Source organism: Oncorhynchus mykiss, chromosome 24, assembly GCF_057628025.1.
Source record: "Oncorhynchus mykiss isolate SJ-2025 chromosome 24, ASM5762802v1, whole genome shotgun sequence".
Taxonomy (NCBI): Eukaryota; Metazoa; Chordata; class Actinopteri; order Salmoniformes; family Salmonidae; genus Oncorhynchus; species Oncorhynchus mykiss.
The window spans coordinates 38787742-38803214 of NC_143045.1; the positions used below are offsets into that span (position 1 = coordinate 38787742).

The 15473-nt window shown below is 46.7% G+C and overlaps 1 protein-coding gene across 3 annotated transcripts in view; it reads left to right on the plus strand.

The window, feature by feature from the left end:
• LOC110503217 (1-phosphatidylinositol 4,5-bisphosphate phosphodiesterase eta-1) overlaps positions 1 to 15387 on the plus strand; it is an 84920-nt gene extending 69533 nt beyond the window's left edge. The window contains exons 18-21 of one of the 3 annotated variants that reach the window (XM_036961459.2): positions 6036 to 6095; positions 8402 to 8840; positions 9314 to 9341; positions 9737 to 15387. In XM_036961459.2, the coding sequence (XP_036817354.2) occupies positions 6036 to 6095; positions 8402 to 8840; positions 9314 to 9324 (510 nt within the window). In that variant the 3' untranslated portion in view covers positions 9325 to 9341; positions 9737 to 15387. The remainder of the gene's footprint in view (positions 1 to 6035; positions 6096 to 8401; positions 8841 to 9313; positions 9342 to 9736) is intronic. The other 2 variants (XM_036961457.2, XM_090218951.1) reach the window with 2 other exon arrangements.
• The last annotated feature ends 86 nt before the right edge of the window (positions 15388 to 15473 follow it).

Below are 15473 nucleotides of genomic sequence, written 5' to 3' on the forward strand. Positions count from 1 at the left end.
AGCCTGGGCGCCAGCCTGTTTCTGGTCTCTTCAATATAGCCTGGGTACCAGCCTGTTTCTGGTCTCTTTAATATAGCCTGGGTGCCAGCCTGTTTCTGTTCTCTTTAATATAGCCTGGGAGCCAGCCTGTTTCTGGTCTCTTTAATATAGCCTGGGTACCAGCCTGTTTCTGGTCTCTTTAATATAGCCTGGGTGCCAGCCTGTTTCTGTTCTCTTTAATATAGCCTGGGTACCAGCCTGTTTCTGGTCTCTTTAATATAGCCTGGGAACCAGCCTGTTTCTGGTCTCTTTATTATAGCCTGGGTGCCAGCCTGTTTATGTTCTCTTTAATATAGCCTGGGTACCAGCCTGTTTCTGGTCTCTTTAATATAGCCTGGGAACCAGCCTGTTTCTGGTCTCTTTAATATAGCCTTGGCGCCAGCCTGTTTCTGGTCTCTTCAATATAGCCTGGGTGCCAGCCTGTTTCTGGTCTCTTTAATATAGTCTAGTCCAGCCTGTTTCTGGTCTCTTTAATATAGTCTAGTCCAGCCTGTTTCTGGTCTCTTTAATATAGTCTAGTCCAGCCTGTTTCTGGTCTCTTTAATATAGCCTGGGTACCAGCCTGTTTCTGGTCTCTTTAATATAGTCTGGTCCAGCCTGTTTCTGGTCTCTTTAATATAGTCTAGTCCAGCCTGTTTCTGGTCTCTTTAATATAGTCTAGTCCAGCCTGTTTCTGGTCTCTTTAATATAGTCTAGTCCAGCCTGTTTCTGGTCTCTTTAATATAGTCTAGTCCAGCCTGTTTCTGGTCTCTTTAATATAGTCTAGTCCAGCCTGTTTCTGGTCTCTTTAATATAGTCTAGTCCAGCCTGTTTCTGGTCTCTTTAATATAGTCTAGTCCAGCCTGTTTCTGGTCTCTTTAATATAGTCTAGTCCAGCCTGTTTCTGGTCTCTTTAATATAGTCTAGTCCAGCCTGTTTCTGGTCTCTTTAATATAGTCTAGTCCAGCCTGTTTCTGGTCTCTTTAATATAGTCTAGTCCAGCCTGTTTCTGGTCTCTTTAATATAGTCTAGTCCAGCCTGTTTCTGGTCTCTTTAATATAGTCTAGTCCAGCCTGTTTCTGGTCTCTTTAATATAGTCTAGTCCAGCCTGTTTCTGGTCTCTTTAATATAGTCTAGTCCAGCCTGTTTCTGGTATCTTTAATATAGTCTAGTCCAGCCTGTTTCTGGTCTCTTTAATATAGTCTAGTCCAGCCTGTTGCTGGTCTCTTTAATATAGTCTAGTCCAGCCTGTTTCTGGTCTCTTTAATATAGTCTAGTCCAGCCTGTTTCTGGTCTCTTTAATATAGTCTAGTCCAGCCTGTTTCTGGTCTCTTTAATATAGTCTAGTCCAGCCTGTTTCTGGTCTCTTTAATATAGCCTAGTCCAGCCTGTTTCTGGTCTCTTTAATATAGTCTAGTCCAGCCTGTTTCTGGTCTCTTTAATATAGTCTAGTCCAGCCTGTTTCTGGTCTCTTTAATATAGTCTAGTCCAGCCTGTTTCTGGTCTCTTTAATATAGTCTAGTCCAGCCTGTTTCTGGTCTCTTTAATATAGCCTAGTCCAGCCTGTTTCTGGTCTCTTTAATATAGTCTAGTCCAGCCTGTTTCTGGTCTCTTTAATATAGCCTTGTCCAGCCTGTTTCTGGTCTCTTTAATATAGTCTAGTCCAGCCTGTTTCTGGTCTCTTTAATATACTCTAGTCCAGCCTGTTTCTGGTCTCTTTAATATAGTCTAGCCCAGCCTGTTTCTGGTCTCTTTAACATAGCCTGGGTGCCAGCCTGTTTCTGGTCTCTTTAATATAGCCTGGGCGCCAGCCTGTTTCTGGTCTCTTTAATATAGCCTGGGTACCAGCCTGTTTCTGGTCTCTTCAATATAGCCTGGGTACCAGCCTGTTTCTGGTCTCTTTAATATAGTCTAGTCCAGCCTGTTTCTGGTCTCTTTAATATAGTCTAGTCCAGCCTGTTTCTGGTCTCTTTAATATAGTCTAGCCCAGCCTGTTTCTGGTCTCTTTAATATAGCTTGGGTGCCAGCCTGTTTCTGGTCTCTTTAATATAGCCTGGGCGCCAGCCTGTTTCTGGTCTCTTTAATATAGCCTGGGTACCAGCCTGTTTCTGGTCTCTTTAATATAGTCTAGTCCAGCCTGTTTCTGGTCTCTTTAATATAGTCTAGTCCAGCCTGTTTCTGGTCTCTTTAATATAGTCTAGTCCAGCCTGTTTCTGGTCTCTTTAATATAGTCTAGTCCAGCCTGTTGCTGGTCTCTTTAATATAGTCTAGTCCAGCCTGTTTCTGGTCTCTTTAATATAGCCTGGGTACCAGCCTGTTTCTGGTCTCTTTAATATAGTCTAGTCCAGCCTGTTTCTGGTCTCTTTAATATAGTCTAGTCCAGCCTGTTTCTGGTCTCTTTAATATAGTCTAGTCCAGCCTGTTTCTGGTCTCTTTAATATAGTCTAGTCCAGCCTGTTTCTGGTCTCTTTAATATAGTCTAGTCCAGCCTGTTTCTGGTCTCTTTAATATAGCCTGGGTACCAGCCTGTTTCTGGTCTCTTTAATATAGTCTAGTCCAGCCTGTTTCTGGTCTCTTTAATATAGCCTGGGTACCAGCCTGTTTCTGGTCTCTTTAATATAGTCTGGTCCAGCCTGTTTCTGGTCTCTTTAATATAGTCTAGTCCAGCCTGTTTCTGGTCTCTTTAATATAGTCTAGTCCAGCCTGTTTCTGGTCTCTTTAATATAGTCTAGTCCAGCCTGTTTCTGGTCTCTTTAATATAGTCTAGTCCAGCCTGTTTCTGGTCTCTTTAATATAGTCTAGTCCAGCCTGTTGCTGGTCTCTTTAATATAGTCTAGTCCAGCCTGTTTCTGGTCTCTTTAATATAGCCTGGGTACCAGCCTGTTTCTGGTCTCTTTAATATAGTCTAGTCCAGCCTGTTTCTGGTCTCTTCAATATAGCCTGGGTACCAGCCTGTTTCTGGTCTCTTTAATATAGTCTAGTCCAGCCTGTTTCTGGTCTCTTTAATATAGTCTAGTCCAGCCTGTTTCTGGTCTCTTTAATATAGTCTAGTCCAGCCTGTTTCTGGTCTCTTTAATATAGTCTAGTCCAGCCTGTTTCTGGTCTCTTTAATATAGTCTAGTCCAGCCTGTTTCTGGTCTCTTTAATATAGTCTAGTCCAGCCTGTTTCTGGTCTCTTTAATATAGTCTAGTCCAGCCTGTTTCTGGTCTCTTTAATATAGTCTAGTCCAGCCTGTTTCTGGTCTCTTTAATATAGTCTAGTCCAGCCTGTTTCTGGTCTCTTTAATATAGCCTGGGTACCAGCCTGTTTCTGGTCTCTTTAATATAGTCTGGTCAAGCCTGTTTCTGGTCTCTTTAATATAGTCTAGTCCAGCCTGTTTCTGGTCTCTTTAATATAGTCTAGTCCAGCCTGTTTCTGGTCTCTTTAATATAGTCTAGTCCAGCCTGTTTCTGGTCTCTTTAATATAGTCTAGTCCAGCCTGTTTCTGGTCTCTTTAATATAGTCTAGTCCAGCCTGTTTCTGGTCTCTTTAATATAGTCTAGTCCAGCCTGTTTCTGGTCTCTTTAATATAGTCTAGTCCAGCCTGTTTCTGGTCTCTTTAATATAGTCTAGTCCAGCCTGTTTCTGGTCTCTTTAATATAGTCTAGTCCAGCCTGTTTCTGGTCTCTTTAATATAGTCTAGTCCAGCCTGTTTCTGGTCTCTTTAATATAGTCTAGTCCAGCCTGTTTCTGGTCTCTTTAATATAGTCTAGTCCAGCCTGTTGCTGGTCTCTTTAATATAGTCTAGTCCAGCCTGTTTCTGGTCTCTTTAATATAGTCTAGTCCAGCCTGTTTCTGGTCTCTTTAATATAGCCTGGGTACCAGCCTGTTTCTGGTCTCTTTAATATAGTCTAGTCCAGCCTGTTTCTGGTCTCTTTAATATAGTCTAGTCCAGCCTGTTTCTGGTCTCTTTAATATAGTCTAGTCCAGCCTGTTTCTGGTCTCTTTAATATAGTCTAGTCCAGCCTGTTTCTGGTCTCTTTAATATAGTCTAGTCCAGCCTGTTTCTGGTCTCTTTAATATAGTCTAGTCCAGCCTGTTTCTGGTCTCTTTAATATAGTCTAGTCCAGCCTGTTTCTGGTCTCTTTAATATAGTCTAGTCCAGCCTGTTTCTGGTCTCTTTAATATAGTCTAGTCCAGCCTGTTTCTGGTCTCTTTAATATAGTCTAGTCCAGCCTGTTTCTGGTCTCTTTAATATAGCCTGGGCGCCAGCCTGTTTCTGGTCTCTTCAATATAGCCTGGGTACCAGCCTGTTTCTGGTCTCTTTAATATAGCCTGGGTGCCAGCCTGTTTCTGTTCTCTTTAATATAGCCTGGGCGCCAGCCTGTTTCTGGTCTCTTTAATATAGCCTGGGTACCAGCCTGTTTCTGGTCTCTTTAATATAGCCTGGGTGCCAGCCTGTTTCTGTTCTCTTTAATATAGCCTGGGTACCAGCCTGTTTCTGGTCTCTTTAATATAGCCTGGGAACCAGCCTGTTTCTGGTCTCTTTATTATAGCCTGGGTGCCAGCCTGTTTATGTTCTCTTTAATATAGCCTGGGTACCAGCCTGTTTCTGGTCTCTTTAATATAGCCTGGGAACCAGCCTGTTTCTGGTCTCTTTAATATAGCCTTGGCGCCAGCCTGTTTCTGGTCTCTTCAATATAGCCTGGGTGCCAGCCTGTTTCTGGTCTCTTTAAGATAGCCTGGGCGCCAGCCTGTTTCTGGTCTCTCTAATATAGCCTGGGTGCCAGCCTGTTTCTGGTCTCTCTAATATAGCCTGGGTGCCAGTCTATTTCTGGTCTCTCTAATATAGCCTGGACGCCAGCCTGTTTCTGGACTCTTTAATATAGCCTGGTTACCAGTCTGTTTCTGGTCTCTTTACTATAGCCTGGGTGCCAGTCTATTTCTGGTCTCTTTAATATAGCCTGGTTACCAGTCTGTTTATGGTCTCTTTACTATTGCCTGGGGGCCAGTCTGTTTATGGTCTCTTGACAACTATTTTGGCTTGACAATGCCAACGGAGTAGGCAAAGCACAAACAGATCTGGGACCAGGCTAGTGAGATCAGATCTGGGACCAGGTTTGTGAGGTCAGGCTAGTGAGATCAGATCTGGGACCAGGTTTGTGAGGTCCGGCTAGTGAGATCAGATCTGGGACCAGGTTAGTGAGATCAGATCTGGGACCAGGTTTGTGAGGTCAGGCTAGTGAGATCAGATCTGGGACCAGGTTAGTGAGATCAGATCTGGGACCAGGTTATTGAGATCAGATCTGGGACCAGGGCTAGTGAGATCAGAGCTGGGACCAGGCTAGTGAGATCAGATCTGGGACCAGGTTAGTTAGATCAGGCTAGTGAGATCAGATGTGGGACCAGGCTAGTGAGATCAGGCTAGTGACATCACATCTGGGACCAGGTTAGTGAGATCAGGCTAGTGACATCAGATCTGGGACCAGGCTTGAGAGATCCGATCTGGGACCAGGTTAGTGAGATAAGGCTATTGAGATCAGATCTGGGACCAGGTTAGTGAGATCAGATCTGGGACCAGGCTAGTGAGATCAGATCTGGGACCAGGCTAGTGAGATCATATCTGGGACCAGGTTAGTGAGATCAGATCTGGGACCAGGCTAGTGAGATCAGATCTGGGACCAGGCTAGTGAGATCAGATCTGGGACCAGGCTAGTGAGATCAGATATGGGACCAGGCTAGTGAGATCAGATCTAGGACCAGGCTAGTGAGATCATATCTGGGACCAGGTTAGTGAGATCAGATCTGGGACCAGGCTAGTGAGATCAGATCTGGGACCAGGCTAGTGAGATCAGATATGGGACCAGGCTAGTGAGATCAGATCTAGGACCAGGTTACTGCTACTCTGACCCTATAGAGAAGTATTGGTCTGAAGGGGAATCATCTGTTTCAGCTTCTACATATACATATATATTTTACAGTTAATTGTCATCCATACAACTCTCCCAAGCTAAGCTGGTACATTCTTCCTTTCCAGTGGAGTCCACTAGTCCTGAACCCCAGCTTTACCATAATGCACTTTCTAGGAGCCAACAAGGTATCCTGGGTAGATTCTGTGTGCTGCATGGCATCTGCATGGTTTCTAATGTGTGTGGGTGTGGTGAAGTGTATATGGTTTCAGATTATTTCTGTATGTTTACAACATCTAAGATTGGTATTCTTTTTATAATTGTATTTTTGTGAATGTGTTTAATTGTTAGGTGATTTTCAAAGCATTTTCTGTCAGTAATGATTTGGTTAATAAAAATCCGAGCTCATGGCGTTACTAACAACACAGATAATTGTCCAAAGAGGGAATATGTGCAACGATTGCCGAGTGGCGCAGTAGTCTAAGGCACTGCATCTCAGTGCCAGAGGTATCACTGCAGTCCCTAGTTTGAATCCAGGCTGCATCACGTCTGGCCTGTGATTGGGAGTCCCATAGGGCGGCGCACGATTGGCCCAGCGTCGTCCGGGTTTGGCCAGGGGGGGTAGGGCCGTCATTGTAAATAATAATTTGTTCTTTAACTGACTTGCCTAGTTCAATAAAAAAGAATGCATTGCGAAGGAGAGGGTTGTTAGACTGTGGTTACTGGGATGCTCTAGTGCCATCTATGGGGATGTCTTTGTCATGACATGTGACAATTTTTACCCTTGGGAAATGCTCAATTGTATTATCTTGATTCCCCACGTCCTCTCTCCTCGCCTCCTTCTCAAGACCGATTGGATGAGAAGGTCAGAGGGCAAGGACCTCAAAATCCAATGGATTTTGAGAAGGAGACGAGGAGCGATGATGCAAGGAATCAAGGAAATGCAATTGAGATTCTCCCCATGTGTTCTGCCTGTTATTAACCTGGGGGGGAGGGGAAATGCCAGCTCTGCAATACATTTGAATTAATTTGAATGAATGTAAAGAATTTGTGTTGATTTGCTGAAAACATTTCATTTTGTGAAGTGAAGTGTGTTACTGTGTTTTCAGTCTATATTGTGTGCATTGTGGTTGGAATACTGTGCTTGAAAAGCATGGCAAATGTTATTTAACCTTCTCCCTCGCATCATGCAATTCATATTTTCATGCAAAAAGCTGAACACAATTTCTCTCTCTCACCCTTCTCTTCATACTTCCTCTCTCTCCCGTCACTCTCTCCCCTCCCTCTCTCTCTCTCCCTATCTCTCTCTCCCTATCTCTCTCCATGTCCTTCTCTCCCCTTCCCTGTCTCCCTATCCCTCTCTCCCCTTCCCTGTCTCCCTATCCCTCTCTCCCCTTCCCTGTCTCTCTATCCCTCTCTCTCCCCTCCCTATCTCCCCTCCATCTCTCTCTCTCCCCTCCCTATCTCCCCTCCCTCTCTCTCCCTATCTCTCTCCATGTCCTTCTCTCCCCTTCCCTTCCCTGTCTCCCTATCCCTCTCTCTCCCATCCCTCTCTCTCCCCTCCGTGTCTCCCTATCTATCTCCATCTCCTTCTCTCCCCTTCCCGGTCTCCCTATCCCTCTCTCTCCCCTCCCTATCGACCCCTCCCTCTCTCTCTATCTCTCTCCATGTCCTTCTCTCCCCTTCCCTGTCTCCCTATCCCTCTCTCCCCCTCCCTGTCTCCATATCCCTCTCTCCCACTCCCTTTTGCCCCCTCCCTCTCTCTCCCCTCCCTATCTCCCCTCACTCTCTCTCCCTATCTATCTCCATGTCCTTCTCTCCCCTCCCTCTCTCCCCTTCCCGGTCTCCCTATCCCTCTCTCCCACTCCCTTTTGCCCCCTCCCTCTCTCTCCCCTCCCTATCTCCCCTCATTCTCTCTCCCCTTCCCTGTCTCTCTATCCCTCTCTCTCCCCTCCATATCTCCCCTCCATCTCTCTCTCTCCCCTCCCTATCTCCCCTCCCTCTCTCTCCCTATCTCTCTCCATGTCCTTCTCTCCCCTTCCCTTCCCTGTCTCCATATCCCTCTCTCTCCCCTCCCACTCTCTCCCCTCCATGTCTCCCTATCTATCTCCATGTCCTTCTCTCCCCTTCCCGGTCTCCCTATCCCTCTCTCCCGTTCCCTGTCTCCCTATCCCTCTCTCTCCCCTCCCTATCAACCCCTCCCTCTCTCTCTATCTCTCTCCATGTCCTTCTCTCCCCTTCCCTGTCTCCCTATCCCTCTCTCCCCCTCCCTGTCTCCATATCCCTCTCTCCCACTCCCTTTTGCCCCCTCCCTATCTCCCCTCACTCTCTGTCCCTATCTATCTCCATGTCCCTATCTCCCCTCATTCTCTCTCCCTATCTATCTCCATGTCCTTCTCTCCCCTTCCCTGTCTCCCCTCCCTCTCTCCCCTTCCCGGTCTCCCTATCCCCCCCCCCCCCCCCCCCTTTGCCCCTCCCTCTCTCCATCCACCAGGGTCGTCAGCTGCGAGGCATCAGAGGCTTGTTCAACAGGTCCTCTAAGTCGTCAGTAGACACCAGCTGTGGTTCGGCCCTCAGGAAACGCTCCATCAGCGACCTCCTCCTCCGACGCACCGCCAGCGCCCCCACCAACCGACGCAAGAAATCCAAGATGAAGCTCACTGATTCCTCCACCTCAATATCAGACCTCAAGGCCTCCATATCAGACGGCAAGGACAAAGTGGGGTCCGGGGAAGGGTCTGGGAGGGTCTGGGAGGCGTCCAAGGACAGTGAAAGGGACAGAGAGAGGGTAATGGTGGAGAGGAGCCCCCCACCTCATGCCCCCCTCTCCCACAGACCCATCTCCATGCCTCTGGAGAGGCTACTGCAGGGACAGCTCTCCCTCTGCTCCCCCGAACAGGAGCAGACTGACCTGGGTGCAGACACACTCATCGGTGGGTAGACCTCCTCTGGGGACCTCACACACTCTTACATCAACCATGATAATAAAAACAATATGTTCTGTAACAAGTAATATGTTAAAATAGATATCTAAGAAGAAACAACAGTGTTTTTCTCTATTTGAATGAGGTTACAGCATCATGTTACCTATTTCTAAGAGCAATACATGATCCTGGTTTACCTGTAATAGCAGAGCAACTAGTCTTGTCTGGTTTGGTTGCTACATGTGACATCATGCTTAGAGTTGAAGTGGTCATTGGTTGTGTTGCGCTCTCATTGAAACAAACAGTGCTATGGGTCTTATGTGGAAATGTAAACCGTTGTCTTGTTTCTAACTTGTCCTTCTTTCCGAAAACATAGAAGAAGAAAAATCTGTTTAAATGGACAAATCCAGGCAATCTGTTGTTCCTCAATACTTTAACATGCCTTTTCTGTTCCTTCTTCACTCTGTGGTGCTTCTCTGTAGTAGAGAACTGACTAGGATATCCCGCCAGGTAAACCAAGACACCTCCTAAGGTTGCCTCATCCTAAAACATCCCAGTATTACATCATCCCACTGATGTAACTTTGTAAAAGTACTATTTCAAAATCAGAATTCTCCTTTTTTTTTTTTTTTTTTACTGCCAAAATTGATCCCATTTGACCATCTCTTCCGAAATGGATGTTTCCCCCCAAAAAATTGGATGTTCCTTCTGTTACCTGCACAGCCTCATTTTCCAACACCCCTCTCACAGTCGTATTTGGTGGTACATTCCATTCGTCTCTGTGTTGCTATTGGCTCGTGTTGGACGGAATGTGTCGGTTGGTTGTTGGTTGGCTTGGTGTTCTACGTACGTCTGTGAAAATGTTTGAACATTTACTGACTGTCTAACCTGTCTGTTTTACACAGGAATATCCCCCTTTGATCGGCCCAGGTCCCACTCTGTGGAACTCCTCATCGAATCATCCGCCTCCCTTGAACACCGTGTGTCCACCCCTTCCACCAATCACAACAACACACGGGATAGGACCACAGAGCTTGACCAATTAGACGAGACCTCCTGCCTGGTCATTGGCCAAGGAGGAGGAAGTGTAGATGGTGAATCCAGAGAGCAATTAAAGGACAGAGTCAACCCACCCATCAAAGCTGAGGGCATTTCCTCTCGCCAAAGGACGTTGTGTTACCTAAGCAGGTCAACAAAGACCGAGAGCAACTGTTTACACGTACCTACTGAGAGCGGACCAGAGACAACAAACACGCCAGCACCTTCCTCCTCTTCTTCTTCCTCTGTCCCCTCTTCCTCTGTGCCCCCCCTCTCCCCACTCAACGTGGACCGGTCCGATCTTCAGAGCCCCGTCTCCCGGCAGGACAGCACCATCTCACGACTCATTGATGCCGTATCCCTCGGCAACGACACCAGCTGCGGCTCGATCTCCGCTCTGATTGGCCAGTTTGACCTCACCGCTGACCAGAATGACCTCACAACGAACTCTGACCCCCACGTCCTCAGTATCATGTCCTGTCTGTTCCATCCCACTGTCCAGGACTCCAGCACACCCTATAAGGTCACCGTGGACTGTACCACCCCATATAAAGACCCACAGACCACCACCTCCCCCCGCAAGGCAACGAACGGACCTATCACTCCTCGAAAGACAAGCCAGACCCCTAACCAAGCAAACCACAACCTACTCCCACCCCACCCCAAGACCTCCCACGCAGACCCCCCTGCCCCCCTTCTCTTCTCCAGTCCTGAGACCACGGAGCTGGAGGAGGTCTATACCATCCTGGATGAGGAGGTCTTGTCTCCAGTCTCTGTCTACCACCTGAGGGAGCAGACCGTAGGCAACATCCAGGCTGACTCTGAGGAGAGCACACCCATGGGCAGCCTGGAGCCTTCCCCAGCCAAGGTGCCTCCTCGCCTGGGGGCAGAGGACAGCTGGGTGGGCTCACGTAGGGGTGTAGTGGAAGTGGAGGAGCCAGGACAGGGCTATGGGGGTGTCAGTGATCCTACAGAGCTGGGGTCAGGGGGGGAGTGGGGGTCGTCATGGGGTTACAGGTGCCCATCTGTCAACAGCACAGTGTCTGATCGGTTGCTGTTGTGCCAGGACTCAGCAGGAAGTCATCTGATGGAGGTGGAGATTAACGTGGACGAGGATCCACTGGAGATTCCCCTCACCTTACCGAGACACAACTGCACCTGGGTCGCTACCAGCCCAACCAAACAATACGCTGCTCCCCAAAGGCAGTTTAACCAACTAATCCCCTCTCCCCGGTACGCACCCCAACTCTCCCAGTGTCCTTCCCCCCTCGTACAATCCTCACACCAGCCCTCCCCTCGCAACACCCCATCAATAACCCCTCAAACCCAGCCCTCCCTCTTCGAAAGGCCCCCCAACCCCAGCACCCTCCGCCTGAACAGCCATCCCTCCACCCACAGCAGGGCTGAGCTCTCCTTTGAGAACAGCAGAGACATTACCAGAGCCTACACCCAGCAGCACAGCTACAGTGGACCCACCCAGGCCCAGACCAGGGGCTACCAGGGTAGGCACACCCAGGCCCAGACCAGGGGCTACCAGGATGGGCACACCCAGCCACAGATCAGGGGCTACCAGGGTGGGCACACCCAGCCACAGACCAGGGGCTACCAGGATGGGACAGGGGAAGGGCAGGATCAGGGTGAAGCATCAACCTGCTTCCAGAATGGGTTGTCCTCCTCTGAGTGTCTGCCTGGTCTGTCTAGTATGTCTGGTTCAAGGTATGTTAGCTTCCCAAGAGACCGAGGACTGTACTCCCCTATCTCAGACTGTGATGTGGCCTACAGCCATCTAGACTACAACTGCTTCGGGCCCTCCTCTGCCTCGGCATCCACCTACACCCATCTGCAACCCCAGCCCCAATCAAATACCCAGCCTCTACCCCAGGCCCAACCCCAATCACACACCCAACCCCGACCCCAATCACACACCCAGGCCCAGCCCCAGTTCCAACCCTGTTCTGGCCCCCCTCCGCTGCCCTTCTCGGGCCCCACCCTTGCCCCTCCTCTACCTATCCCCAGACCACCCACAGCCCCCAGCCCCTGCAAGTCCAAGTCTCTGGGTGACCTGACATCAGAGGACATCTCCTGCAACTTCCACAGCAAGTACAACATCATCAGCCGCAGCTTCATCACCCCCTGTATGAAGGAGCGGAGGAGGATGAGGGGCCTGGGGGGTCTGTCCCAACGGCTGCAGTCTGCAGACCCCCTCACTGAGCAGCTCCGCAAACTAGTCACCCTGGAGGGGGATGACAGAGACCGGGACAGACCCCAGTCTCCCCAGCTGCCCCAGTTACCTCAGTTACCCCTCAAACCCTTCATTCCCCCAACACGCCCCTGCCCCCCCTTAAACTCTGTCCCTGATGCCCAGGAGGACTCCCCCCCGCTCCTCTCCCGTCGCCTTTCCTCTCGGAGCCAGAGCCGTGTGCGTCACATCAACAATCGCGCTCGAGAGAGGCAGCAGGAGGCTCTGAAGTCCCGGGACATGAGCGCCCCCTCCAGCATGGGAGGGGTAGTGCTGCGTACTAAAGTAGCAGCAGGTCAGAACCCCCCAGCTAACAGACACTCCACAGGCTCTTACATAGCGGGCTACCTGGACCAGCTGGAGGACAGGGGGCTGCCTGAGGGGGCGTGCACCACACTGGGGTACGGATACGGAGATCACTATGGTGATCATTATCATGATGACTCTCTGCTGCCCACAGACTCCTGTATAAGATCAGAACCGGAAGTTTACTTCCTGCTCAGACTCTGAACCCACTTCCTGGTTATCAGGAATGATGCATAATGTACTTCCAGAACACAGAAAATCAGCTTCCTGCTTATAACCGAGAAAAAACGAAAATATATATCCTGGTTGGTCTGTCCAGTAATACAGGTATGAAGTTAACTACCTGATTGGGTCTGTCCAGTAATACAGGTATGAAGTTAACTACCTGATTGGGTCTGTCCAGTAATACAGGTATGAAGTTAACTACCTGATTGGGTCTGTCCAGTAATACAGGTATGAAGTTAACTACCTGATTGGGTCTGTCCAGTAATACAGGTATGAAGTTAACTACCTGATTGGGTCTGTCCAGTAATACAGGTATGAAGTTAACTACCTGATTGGGTCTGTCCAGTAATACAGGTATGAAGTTAACTACCTGATTGGGTCTGTCCAGTAATACAGGTATGAAGTTAACTACCTGATTGGGTCTGTCCAGTAATACAGGTATGAAGTTAACTACCTGATTGGGTCTGTCCAGTAATACAGGTATGAAGTTAACTACCTGATTGGGTCTGTCCAGTAATACAGGTATGAAGTTAACTACCTGATTGGGTCTGTCCAGTAATACAGGTATGAAGTTAACTACCTGATTGGGTCTGTCCAGTAATACAGGTATGAAGTTAACTACCTGATTGGGTCTGTCCAGTAATACAGGTATGAAGTTAACTACCTGATTGGGTCTGTCCAGTAATACAGGTATGAAGTTAACTACCTGATTGGGTCTGTCCAGTAATACAGGTATGAAGTTAACTACCTGATTGGGTCTGTCCAGTAATACAGGTATGAAGTTAACTACCTGATTGGGTCTGACATTTTGTCTGTGAATGTAAAAATGTCCTGATCAGAATGTTCTGTAAATGTAACTTGGAACAGACTGTAAACCACTTCCTACTTTGATTGTACCTGTTTCCTGTCCTGCCTGTTCCTGTAATTCTACTTCCTGTTCAAGCTAACTCCACCTACAATGAAGCAAAAAATTGGAAACTTTCCAAATGTGTTTTACTCTGAAGGGAAGTGTTGTCTTGGTGTTTGAACCATTTTAAATATGTATTGGTATTATCAGAGGCCCGCTGGGCACAGACGTCAATTCACCGTCTCTTCCACGTTGGTTCAACGTTGGTTCAACGTCATTTAGTTGAAATGACATGTAAACAACGTTGATTCAACCAGTGTGAGGCACTTTTAAGGAGTGTGATCTGTTTCATCTGAGAGCTTCCTCAAGTCTTCCTTTCTCCTCTCAGTGTGTTGTTTGTAAATATTCTACTGTACGTTGGTTTTTTAATGGGACGGTGGTGTTATTCTGTTGACGGTACAGCTGTTTCCTGCATGTTAAACGTGGACATGTCCAGCATGACTATGCATCGATCTGTAGACATCACAGTGCACTACTGTCTTTGTACAGAACAAGTAATAGTGGGATTGGATGAAATACAGTACATAGAGAGTACAATACAGTACATAGACAGTACCATACAGTATGTAGACAGTACAATACAGTTCATAGACAGTACAATACAGTACAATACAGTACATAGACAGTACCATACAGTATGTAGACAGTACAATACAGTACATAGACAGTACCATACAGTATGTAGACAGTACAATACAGTACATAGACAGTACAATACAGTATGTAGACAGTACAATACAGTACATAGACAGTACAATACAGTATGTAGACAGTACAATACAGTACATAGACAGTACAATACAGTATGTAGACAGTACAGTACAATACAGTACATAGACAGTACAATACAGTATGTAGACAGTACAATACAGTTCATAGACAGTACAATACAGTACAATACAGTACATAGACAGTACAATACAGTATGTAGACAGTACAATACAGTACATAGACAGTACAATACAGTATGTAGACAGTAAATACACAGTACAATACAGTACATAGATAGTACAATACAGTACATAGACAGTACAATAAAGTACATAGACAGTACAATACAGTACATAGACAGTACAATACAGTACATAGACAGTACAATGCAGTACATTACAGTACATAGACTGTGCAATAGGGTACATAGACAGTACACTACAGTACAATACAGTACATATACTATACAATACAGTACAATACAGTACATATACAGTACAATGCAGTATAATACAGTACATTGAGAGTACATGTACAGTAGAATGCTGTACATATACAGTACAATACTGTACATTGACAGAGCAATATAGTACTTACAGTATACAGTACATAAAATGTGCAATACAGTACAATACAGTACATAGACAGTAAAATAGACAGTAAAATACAGTACATAGACAGTAAAATATAGTACATAGACAGTACAATACAGTACAATGCAGTACATAGACTGCACAATACAATACAGAGATAGTACAATACAGTACATAGACTTGCTTGCTCGGACTTCTCGCTTTCTACGATTTTAAACACTATCACATACTTTTTTTGAGTTTAAACGCTTTTATTTTTTAATAATTACTTTACTACAGACTGCAACAAAAAGAAAGAAGGAAAAAAAACCATGTTGGGGTCTGGTTATCACATTTTTTCTTTCAGTCAAATGTTTCCATGAACAGAAACACAGTGGACTAGGTAGATGAGGCCTTTGGGCTTGGATCAGGCTGCCTGATTTTATTCTTCTTTTCAGTGTTAAACCCATCTTTTTCCTTTGTTATGGTCCCTCAGAAGATCCATGTGAGCATTTTCCTACCGATGGAATAAAATTCAGAAACTTTTTTACATGGCAATTGTGTCTGTTTGTCCTCTTTTTTTTCTATCTTGATTGTGTATTCTCATCTCTCTTAGTCTTTATATTCCACAATCTTTTTCTCCA